This window comes from Rhododendron vialii, chromosome 8a (assembly GCF_030253575.1).
Source record: "Rhododendron vialii isolate Sample 1 chromosome 8a, ASM3025357v1".
Lineage (NCBI taxonomy): Eukaryota > Viridiplantae > Streptophyta > Magnoliopsida > Ericales > Ericaceae > Rhododendron > Rhododendron vialii.
This window is the reverse complement of record NC_080564.1, coordinates 3,462,063-3,474,357: the sequence shown is the minus strand read 5'-3', so window position 1 is coordinate 3,474,357 and position 12,295 is coordinate 3,462,063. Positions and strand designations below refer to the sequence as shown.

At 37.4% G+C, this 12,295-nt stretch overlaps 1 protein-coding gene across 1 annotated transcript; it reads left to right on the top strand.

Annotated features, from left to right (window-relative positions):
- The first annotated feature begins 5,875 nt into the window (after positions 1-5,875).
- LOC131298363 (UDP-glycosyltransferase 92A1-like) lies at positions 5,876-7,714 on the top strand. Its single transcript, XM_058323787.1, has one exon. The coding sequence runs from the start codon at positions 5,974-5,976 to the stop codon at positions 7,501-7,503; it is 1,530 nt and encodes a 509-aa protein (XP_058179770.1). The 5' UTR covers positions 5,876-5,973; the 3' UTR covers positions 7,504-7,714.
- The last annotated feature ends 4,581 nt before the right edge of the window (positions 7,715-12,295 follow it).

Sequence of the window (12,295 nt, the reverse complement as noted above, 5' to 3'; positions counted from 1 at the left end):
TCTTTTGGGTGCATCGTCCCCTATTAGAAACATGTGCAATGGGTAATTTAAACGGGTTGGAAATGTTATGTCAACAATTTTTGAACGGAGTATAACGACGGGAGTTTGAATTTGGGGATTTTGTTAGTACAGGTGTTTAATTGAAATAAACTAAAGTTCAGGTGTCTCTGTAACATTTGGTGCAAAGTTCAGGTGCAATTTTGAAATTTTCCCGAAGAATTACGCCAAACAGACAAATAACTAAAACAACTCTACACTTATCATACATTTCTTCTTTTGCTACAATCACATTTCTCTCTCTTTTTTTCTCTCTATTAAGTAAATTTGTAATCATATTCATCACACTTGTCTCGTATAACCAGGGCAACCTTTGACCATAATCCCATCCGTGGTAGGGCAAGAAGCCAAAGGGCACCCATCAGGGTCATTCCCCCACCAGCTGAGATCAACATGCTGCATACCCAAACACAAGTACAGTAAAACCGCCATGAAGGCCAAGCCGGCATCAAGCATGTATTAGCATGTATTAGTTTTGGCTTGGTTGGGTTGATGTGATTTTCCAACTTGTGGGTACATATGACTTTCGTATTCATACGTTTATTATTTTGTATTATCTTTCACACCTTATGTATTAGCATGTATTACTCCCTCCGTCCCTAAATGTTCAGACTGTAAATCTAGGCATATAAAAGATACATTTTTTCGTTAAAAAATTTAAATTTTTTTCACAAACCAATGGAGATCAATGAGTTTGGAAACTTTATATCCATCTCAAAATCAATTAGCAATGAGTGGAGAGGTTCCAAATATTATTAAGCGATCACCCATTCCACACCCAAGCAATGTGGGACTTTATTTTCTTAACAAAATATGACTTTCGTATTCATAAGTTTATTATTTTGTGTTATCTTTCACCCCTTATGTATTAGCATGTATTACTCCCTCCATCCCAAAATGTTCAGACTGCAAATCTAGGCCTATAAAATATACATTTTTTCATTAAAAAATTTAAATTTTTTTCACAAATCAACGGAGATCAATGAGTTCTTTCTATTTATAAAAAAAAAAATTGAATTTTTTAATGAAAATAATACATTTTTTTAAAAGTCCAGGATTGCCGGCCAAACATTTATTTAGGGACAAAAGGGAGTATTATGAGACAAGCTCTTGAGCTCTTCATACTTGTGAAAGATCAAGTCACTATTGTTTGGTTCATCAATGAGAATGATGATTTGGATTCTTTTCATTTGATTGGAGGGGCACAACCTAAAATGTATGGGAGAGATTATTGGTGAATAGCTAGACCCGATGCTGTGAGGTCAACAATATCTATATTTATACGAGAATAAATTCTTTACATTGTCGGTGTAAACATTTGTATCCTCCAAATCAATTGCATTGCGCTATGTCGTCATGTTTTATTAATTGGGATCATTATTTTAACACGTGTCACAATGCAATTGATTTGGAGGAAACAAATGTTTACAGTACTGGCGGTGTAAAGAATTTATTCTCTATTTATATCTACCTATGAAGACACAAATGTGTCCAAAGCCGTTCAATACATGTGAATTCCCAAGGCTTTGAATTATATACGACAGTTTGCAGCTTTAGGGTTGATAGGTATTGGTTTTCACACCTTCAGATATGGTTCTACCCCAATATACTGGTGAGATTGGGAAATCGCATGCTTATTGTTTGGCTCCCCGTACATAAAGGTTCTTTTTTTCTTCACCTGTCAGTTCATGGTTACTATGGCCGTTACTTGACCCTTACGATCAATTGTGGCACTCTTAAAAAAAAATATTAGAAAATTAACAATTGCCATGATCTATTCATGCTACGCATCGTTCTATATTTCTGATATTGTTACCCTACGACTAATCGACAATGTTACGTGTTTAAGTTCTATGGTTTGGTTTTCTCAGCAGCCAAGCAAAGCAAAAACAAAATAGATGGAGCCTTTGTTTGCTCATCCATGTAGCTGTCTGGCATTGCAAAGTGGGGTCAAGTAACTCACTGAGTTGAAAACATTGCTTAAAATGTCTGAGTTTCTGCTGTGTTTTAATACATTTGACCCCCCCTTAATATCAAAAAAATGCCCAAGTTAAAACTACAATAATATATTTGCCATTTTGGAAACCTTGAGCAGCTGAAGAGTTTCTGACTCTCTAGCTCTTGGACTGAACCAGATTAATCTGGGTATCCAAACCCAAGCCCAATCCTCTTGTACTCGTGAGATGTAAAGAAGATAAGGCTAACAGGCCCCAAGCCCAAGCCAGCCAGCCAGCCGCCCACGAGCCACGGTCCTGTCCGGGAAGCCGCAGCGGCACACGGGGTTTATGGGTCGAGGCCCAAAGCCTATTTGAATTTCTTTTGTTTATAAAAATAGGGAGAGGGAGGGAGACGTGGGGAGGGAATCTAAAATATAATTATGTATAGAGGAAAAATTATTCTACAAACATGAAGCACCGTCATACAGTACTGCCCTAAACCCAGTCTCCACCACATATATGTTTTCAATAAATAAAACGGGACTACTACTGTTAGCATGCATCGAACGTGAATGGAAAAAAAAATTAAAATTATCTTTTTTTATCAATGTACAGGTGTTGTCGGCGTTCGATACACATGGAAAACATTAATGTGATATTTTTTTTGTTCCGTGCATCAAACGTGCACAACGCTAGTAGAAAAATAAAGGAATGACATTTTTTGTGTGGTCGGGGACCTCTTTTATATGATCTTGGTCTTCTCTTTTTATAGGCCCGAAAATGGCTATTACTTGCCATAATTCCATTACCGGCCCCCACTTTGCAACATGCACGACAAAAATCACACATCGCTATATCACAATTTCAATTTTAAGTTATAAAATAAACGGTGATGCACAGTTTAACTTTTAAATTATTGACAAAACTAGACTATCTATTTACTAAATTTTTTTATATACCCATCGATGTTCGATCAAATTGATTGTGTATATAACTTTGTAAGTTCTACAAGATGAATGGTTCAAGTTATTGTAATACACACACGGTGGAACCCACGAGTGGCGATGGCAGAAACCTTTGGTTTTATCGTTAGATGGACTGAATCTAAACTCGGAGGAGAAAAATAGGAGTATTATATTAGGGAATTTTGATACACTTGGTATTAACTTATTAGCTAAAAAATTATTGGAGGGACTTTTTTTTTTTTTTTTTGATAGGCAGGTTGGACGACTTTTTGGTGGTTACTATGTCCTTAGTTGCTTAGACCCACTAATTACGTTAAAGCAAATATAAATAAATAAGTAAATGGGTTGTCAAATGTACGCTAACCTCGAATCTTCAAAGTTCAATTAGCGGAGATTAATCAACCGATGGAATAGAACAATATGATTCGATTAAGTTTTTTTTATTAATTGATGTTCAATTATTTTGATTTTCGATATGAACAATACGTACATTAAAACTCAGAACGATTCAAATCAATGAATATACATATATATGATTGATTCCCGTATAATTAAAATCACATGAGATAATAATTCTATTTTATATCTCATGAAAAAGTCTTAAGAGAGAACCATGTACATGAGAGATCATTAGGTGAGGAGATTATTTCCCCATTTTTCTTAAGGTACTATAAAGTAGCGTAAAGTATAAACTAGTCCCAACTATTGGTTGTATGTGTTTGACTTAATTTGTGGGCCAGGATGACGTATACATATACGACAGAAATAAATATCTTTATATGTGTATATATTAATGTAATACCACCAGGTCTAACGACTCTCACCTCTGAAAAAGATAGAAAATATTACAGATTGATATAATTGGAGACATTAGCATTTTTCATATGTAAATATTGCATACTGCCACGTATATTTTCTAAGTTGAGTCAATTACCAAAATTTATTTTTCATGCAAAATGCATTTTAAGAAATTAAACAAAATGCATAATCTAAAAATCACGAAGACCATATTATCTTTCCTTTTAAAATTACCCTTCAAATATGAGTTGATATATATGTGAATTTCGATGCATTTTTTTCTCCCACTGTAAATTCTGAATTTGAGAAGGAAGCACAAAATTATAACTTTTCAAATCATTCATCTTGACTAGTCAAAATCGACAAAAGTTAGCACTTGATTTTCCTATAAATTACATAGAGACACCTGGCCTTAAAGAAACATCAAATTAACATCTGACGTATTAAAGAACTCATCAATTAAATTCATACCGTTAACTTCCGTCAAAAAGAAACAGAAAATATGTTTCTCTCTCCAGTTTTCCTACCAAATAGATTTTTTTGCACAAATTCAGAAAATATTTTTGTGGAGTCCATTTTTGTGTCCCACACAAATAATCCAATATGTTCATTAGTTCTAAATTATTTTTTTCGAGCGACTTTGTAAAAAATCAGCTCCATCGAATGAATGTAAATATTTGATCCAAACTTACTATTTTTTATTCAAAATTCCGAATTAAAACTCTAAATGAAAAGGTGTAAAATTGGATCAATATTTATCCGATGGAGCTGATTTTTCACAACTACGCAAAAAAATATTGTAAAATTAATGAACGGATCGGATCATTCTTTGGGACCCAAAAGTGGGCCCCACAAAAAATATTTGTAATATTAAGAGAGAGTTTGAATAAAAAAGTTGAATTAACTTTTTTTTGTCTTTATTCAATTTTTTTTCACATTTGCTAGTTTTGGGTCAAATTTTTGTGACTTGTTGATTCGTCTCGATAAGATGAATAAGAAAAATATAAAATTTTGATCGAAACTCACAAATTTTTGACTTATTTTTTTGTCTCATCAAAATAAATTTTTGAATAAAGACAAAAAATAAGTCAAAAAACTATTAAAAAATTATGAGTTTCGATCAAAAATTTATACTTTTCTGATTCCTCTCATCAATATGAATTAAAAAGTCACAAAAGTTTAACCCAAAACTACCAAATGCGAAAAAATTTGAATAAAGACACAACAAAAGTTGTAATCCGAAATTCTGAATAAAAAGTTGTAAGATTGGATCAAACATTTGCACTTATCGGAAGGAGCTAATTTTTATTAAGGCCGTTTGAAAAATATTTTAAAACTTAAGAACGGTTCGGATCATTTGTGTGGGATCCAAAAATGAGCCCCACGAAAATTCTGTGCAGAATCTGTGCAAAAAAATCTGTTTGGTAGCAAAACTGGAGAGAAACATATTTTCCGTTTATTTTTTGACGGAGATCGACGGCAGGGATATAATTGATGTTTTCTTTAATATGTCAGGTATTTATGTGATGTTTCTATATGTGATTTATGTAAAAGATCGGGTGCTAATATTAAATTTTTCATTTTTTTAATCACATCACCGTTCACCTTTCTTTATCCAGTGATTTCTTCCAACGTTCACCTTTTTTTACACGCCTTTAGGCTCTGTTTGGAACCTAGGGAAAGGAAATGAAAAAAAAGAAAAATAAAAGAGAATGGAAATGGGTGGAAAATTTTACTATTCACTACACTAGAAATTCTTATTTTCTTCACTTTTTTTCTTTGAACCGAACAATGAAAAAGAAAACTTTTTAATTTTTCTTTCTTTTCCTTTTCTTTTCATAAGTTCCAAACAGAGCCTTACTCTTCTTCATCTCGTCGTCTTCCTTCTGAAACACGAGAGGTGCTATTGACACAGCTGTAAAAACGAATCCGAACAAAGCGTTTGTTTTAGTGTTTGCACATACTAATTCCTAGCACCAAAGTAAAAGATTTAGATTTCATTCAAAAAACGACCTGACAGTGAAAGTGTGTGATTTTGGGGTTCAATTAATTAAACTCCCAAAGGCCAAAAGCTCTACTCCTATATACTCCTTCCACAACTACGCATCTTCCATGTTTGAGACAGAACAGAACATTCCCGTTGACCAGAACATTCATCACTCTCTCTCTCTCTCTCTCTCTCTCTCTCTCTCTCATACACGCATTGTCCCGGCGAGATGGGCGCCTCTCAAGAACACATAGTGATGCTACCATTCATGGCCCACGGCCACCTCATCCCTTTCCTAGCACTTGCTCGACAAATCCTCCGTATGACCAACTTCACCATCACTATAGCCACCACCCCTCTCAACACTGCATACCTCCGCTCAGCCGCGGCCTCCGACCCGACTCTCTCCTCCGCGGCCTCCGAATCCTGCCGCCTCCGCCTAGCCGCCCTCCCCTTCAACAGCTCCGACCACGACTTACCACCCAACACCGAGAACCCCGAGTCCCTCACTCCGAACCAAGTCATCACCCTCTTCCACTCCGCCGCAGCCCTTGAATCCCCCTCCCACCGCCTTGTCGCCGACATTGTCGCCGAAGAAGGCCGGCCCCCCATCTGCATAATCTCCGACGTCTTCCACGGCTGGGCAACACGGGTCGCCGAGAAGATCGAAACGGTCAACGTCAGCTTCACCACCTGCGGTGCTTTTGGCACCGCCGCCTACATGTCGCTGTGGCAAAACCTCCCTCATAAGTCCACAGACTCCGATGAATTCCCCGTGCCGGGTTTTCCCGATTCGTGTCGTTTCCATCGCACCATGCTTAACCAATTCGTTAGAGCAGCTGATGGAACCGATCCGTGGTCGAGATTTTTAAAACCACAGTTGGCCCTTTCCTTGGGATCGTTCGCGTGGCTCTGTAACACAACAGAGCAAATCGAAGTACTGGGTTTGGAAGTTCTAAGGAAATATACCGGAATTCCCGTTTGGAGTATTGGTCCTCTTCTCCCTCCAGCTATGCTTAATTCCAATTCATCTACTACATTGACTCTACACAGTGGGAGAGAATCAGGGATTTCAACTCAGAACTGTATCGAATGGCTTGACTCCAAACCGAACAACTCTGTAATTTACATTTCATTTGGATCACAGAACACAATTGGTTCATCCCAAATGATGGAGTTAGCCAAAGGTTTAGAACAAAGCGGGAAGCCATTCATTTGGGTGATAAGGCCTCCACTGGGGTTCGACCCGAAAGGGGAATTCAAATCCAAATGGTTACCCGAAGGATTCGAAGGCCGAATTTCAGATAGTAAACAGGGTTTGTTGGTGAGGAAATGGGCGCCTCAACTGGAGATTCTGCGACACAAATCAACGGCGGCGTTTGTGAGCCACTGCGGGTGGAATTCGGCGTTGGAGGGGATGAGCCAGGGGGTGCCGATAATAGGGTGGCCGTTGGTGTCGGAACAGGCGTACAATGCGAAGATGATGGTGGAGGAGTTGGGGGTTTGTGTGGAGCTGGCGAGGGGACTGGGAAGTGTCGTTACGGCAGAGGAGGTGAGGAGGGTGGTTGAGTTGGTGACGGAGGAGGGAGGGGAGATGAAGAGGAAGGCGGTCGAAATCGGTGAGAGAATGAAGGCAGCGGTGAGAGAGGAGGAAGGGAGGAAGGGGTCTTCTGTGAAAGCAATGGAGGATTTTGTTTGTGCGATCCTCTCCGCCGCTGGTGAGAGGCGGAGGAGAGCAGTTGGGGTGGTGCATGGTTAATTGAGATTATAACAAAGCAGTTAAATTTCTTCTGATTATCCCATGCATATATATGCACCTTGCATATACTTTTAATTAATTTCCGGCCTACCCGTGTGTTTTATTAATTTCCAATTGGAATAACAGACTGTCCATATATATATGCTTGTATTTTCTCTTTGTACAGTAGTATTATTATAAAAAAAAATTGGTCTAGGTCCATTATAGAAAACTTGTAATCCAGTTAGTTTACCTTTAATGTTTGTAATCCCTCCAGCCCACTAGTATTATTTAGTAAGTCCTTAAGTCCACATCTTGAAAAAAAAAAATTAAACCAAGACAAAGTGTCCTCCTATATAAGTCGTCATATAGCTAGAGGGAAATCCTAGATCAAAAATAAATCTGGAGCACAGTCTCCTCTCTTTCTCTCGGAACAAAGCTCACCGCGAACGCCCTGACCGTCAGCTAGCTCCGCCACGGCGGCTCCTCCTTCGATTCGAAATATGCTCCGTCAATAGCTTCGTCCCGTCCAATTCTCTTGTTCTTGTTGTTCATCGTCGTCTAGGTTCTTCTTGTTGTTCTTGGGGTCGGTGTGAGCTGCGCCGTTCTTCAAACTATGTCTCTGCAACTTGCTGCTTCTTTTGTTTCTGTCATTTTTCTAGCAGATTTTAAGAACCACGAACCTGAATTTCCAGGCTGTTCTCTAGTAGGTATCATTTTTTGTTTTTGTGTTTGCTTAATCTTTGTTTACTTGTTATGGGTAATTACTACTCCTTAAAGATTCCTTCTCTTTTTTGCTGTGTGGGTTTTTTTTTTTTATAATGGGCTTCTCATTATTTTGCAGTTGGAAGAAGGTAGAAGTGAACCAGTGACCTCTTCGGGAGGTTCCAGAGATTAAACGAATGGTGGAGATTGATTCTTTTTTAGAACAACCTTACTCGTAATCAGTAAATTCCGCTTCTGAATTTTCTTCTTTCCTGATCATTCTTAAATGGGTCTCATTTTTTTTTTTTTTATCAGCAATGGGTTTCATTTGATGGTCAGGAAAAAAAATGAAATTTCATCTTAATTTTCATGTGATTGTAGTTGAGGGTTGGTTAAAAGGGCATTAAATCTTGACAGCAAAGTTTGGAAAGGGGCTGTGTGGGGGGTTGTTCTATTTCCTTGGAATTATGAGCGTTGGAAGAAAAGGGATGGATGCTTCGATTCAGAAGTCCATTGAGAGAGTTGTTCTTGTTGTTCATCGTGGTCTAGTTTTTTTTTTGTTGTTCTTGGGGTCGGTGTGAGCGGTGCCGTTCTCGATTGCGGAGGCGGGGTGGTCGGAAGATCTATCTTTGTTTTTATAATGTACACAGAATAATTAAATTGTGACATATAAGATTATATGTGCAATTTTTTTAATTTCTTACCAAACATAAGGCAAAAATACAGATTAGGACATATAAGATTATATGTGCACTTTTTCAACATGTAGAAAACATATTTGACAAGGTACAAAGTTCAGATATACACATATAATATTATATGTGTTTGTGTTGGCAAAAAATACGTTCCAGATATCCATAGATAACTTTATATGTCTCATATCTATCTTCGTTTTTAATAATGCACAGATGACAGATTGAAACATATAAGATTATATATGAATTTTTGTTGATGTAGTACCAAACATAAGATGAGAACGCAGATTAAGACAAATAACGTTATATGTTAAAGTGTGATGGATCCAAGAAGGGAATGACTCAAAACAAGTAAAAAGAAAAAGATAAATTTTTGTTACACATATAACGTTATATGTTAAGGTGTGACGGGTTCAAGATAGAAATGGCTCAAAACAGGAATAAAAAAAGAAAAGAAAAATTTTTGTCACACATATATAACGTTATATGTTGGCGTGGTGCTTGGGGTGGGGGTGAAGTGGTTGTGGTGGGGGAGGAAGTGGTAGTGGTTACAAAGTTGCAACAAGATCGTAAAAAATAGAAAAATATATTTTTTTGTGTTAGCCAAACAAGACCCTTGTTTTTTTACATAGGGTAGTTTTGTCATTCAAATAATTAGTGGACTAGAGAGGTTAAGAACTTTAGAAGTGGACTAATAGCATTAGAACAACAGTGCTACTCATACAACAATTCAAATGCAACAACTTATGCAACTTCTCACATACATGTATATAAGAGATTGTGTTTAGTGTTGTGTTTGAATTATTATGTGAATATCATTTTTTAGGTTAGAAACATGTTATAATGGACCTCCCAAAAATTCTTCCCGGTATTAATTGCCTAAAACAACCAATCAAAATGACATAGAAGAAAAATATATATAAAAAATCAAAGGACGACGTTCCTCATTAGAGATGAAGATTGAAGAGGCCAGAAGGCGCCGGTTGAGATTGGAGAGAGAATTGATGATGGCGGCGGTGAGGGAGGAGGATGTTGGGTAAAAAATACCCGATCACCCACACAAATGAAGCGTAACAAAAATAAATAATCACACAAACACACAAGATTACGTGGTTCTCCAAACTCGGGTACGTCCACGGAAAGAACAACTTTCACTAATATTAAATGAGTACAATGAGATACAAAATACCCTACTCTAGCTCTCAAGCTCCTAATATTTTTATCACCCTCAAACTCACACAATATTCTCACAATTTCCCCTCTGCCGTAGCCCACTCTTGCACGGCACACATACACTAAAGTATTGACTTTTCTCTATTGTTCTCTGCCTTTTCCACACACACCTCACAAACGGCACAGAAGCCTATATAAATAGGCATGGCTAGCACAAAAAGACTCTTGGAACCAATTACTACCACAATTACTCCATGCACAGCCGGCTAAACACTTCCAAAAAAACACAATAACTTAAGTCAATAAATGCACCAGCCAACCAACTATAATTATTTTATTTTCTTTTTCTTTGTCACATGGGCAAAATCCAACAAACACCCCCTTTTGCTCATATGAAATTGCACCCCCTTGCTCGGGCGCCTCGCACCCCCTCGCTCGGGCGCCTAATCGAAAATATCGGAGACCAAATTTGGTGCAAAAGAGACCCTTTTCTTTGCACACAAATTTCCTTCAACTTTTTCAAAAGCCAACAATTGAGGCTCTTCCTTCTCAATGTTGCTCGCCACACATAATGCCTCGCTTGTTTGCGCTTTCACACGCCATACTTGGGTAACCCGACGCCCATAATTTTTTCCTGCTCGGTATCCACCATTTGCTTCAACTCGAACTCGAAGCTTGTACAAATTGCCCGCCATTTTTCCTTGCAACATCACTTTATCATTCTTAAAAACCTTAAGAACATCATCCCTTGCACCTTGCAGATACTCCTACCGTCCCAATTGAAGAGTCATTTTTTGAAGTTCGTACTACTTTTTAATTAATTATATCTTATAATTTATAATATACTAGAGAATTGCACGTGCCTGAAGGCACGATGCAATATATTTTGATAGCGTATGTACCTGCTCATGCCTGAAGACGCTTCATATTCGTAACTAATCTCAATCTAAACCAATCACATTGCACTTGTGCTTATTTACCAATTTGCAGATTAACAAACAACCACAACCATGATTGGCTAACCCAATTGAAATATTATCACCATCAACCGACACAGATTGCTTCACACAAAAAAAATTTGCAGCTGTTGTGGTATTTCGGAAAAAAGAGCAATCACAAATGACAAAAAGGCATGTTAGAAGCCCCATTCATTCAACACACTTGCGCAACTCCACAATCTAAGTTGCAACAAACAAACAAAAAAAGGGAAAGAAGAGAGCAAAAAAGAGAACATGAGTTTCCCTTTTGCTAACATTCATTGGATAGGAAGCCGCAAGACAACATTTGAGGCCAGGGTTGCATACCCTGCAAAACAAAAGAGGAAAACTCAATAACTTGTTTCTCTCATAAACTTAATTGGGAGATTTCGAGAGAAGAGGGGAAAAGAGAGAGAGAACTTTGTTCTATCTAATAACTTTGTTTGTTATTTTGCACATAATGTGTCACCTCTCTCTCTATTTATTTATTTATTTTGGATAGGCACCTCTCTATGGGTTTTTATATGAGTTCTTATCATAGTTTCATTTTCCTTCCAGGTTATATTTATCCATACACAAAGCAATACAGGATTAAGAGATAGAAGTTACCTATCCACTCATTAGCATTGAGAGGACCATTTTTGGGTCTGGTTAGAACATCCATCATGCAGATTCTTTCCTCATTGTTTTGAAGAAAAAAAATTAAAAATTTGTACTTTTCCAATTCTTCTCACTGAGACAAATCAATAATTCACAAAAATTTAATGCAAAATTTTCAAATACAAATTTGTTTTGAGTAAAGACCAAAAAAAAGTCATTGTTTCACTTTTAAAGCCAAATTGGCCCTAAGTGGAGATCTCTCTCTCTCTCTCTCTCTCTCTCTCCTATGAGGTTATTCTAGTATTCTAAAACAAGCAATTAATCGGCGATTAATCACTGACGAGGCTTATCCGGTTAAGTCCGACTAACTATAAATCCCATTAATCCCTGAAAGATGACCGACCGTCCGACTAGCGTCTAGCAACTTTTAAAACATTGTGTCCTTCTCTCTAGCATTTTGTTTTGAATGAGTTTATTCAGTTGTCTAAGAGCACGTCACTCAGTGCTCTGGCATTTTATTTTGAATGAGTTTATTCAGTTGTCTTAGAGCACGTCACTCGGTGCCCCAACGCTCTTCAACACTGCACATCTCTATGGTTTAATGCCCAAAAAAACACCACATATCTCTCTATGGTTTAGTGATGGTAATATTGTAATTTGCTT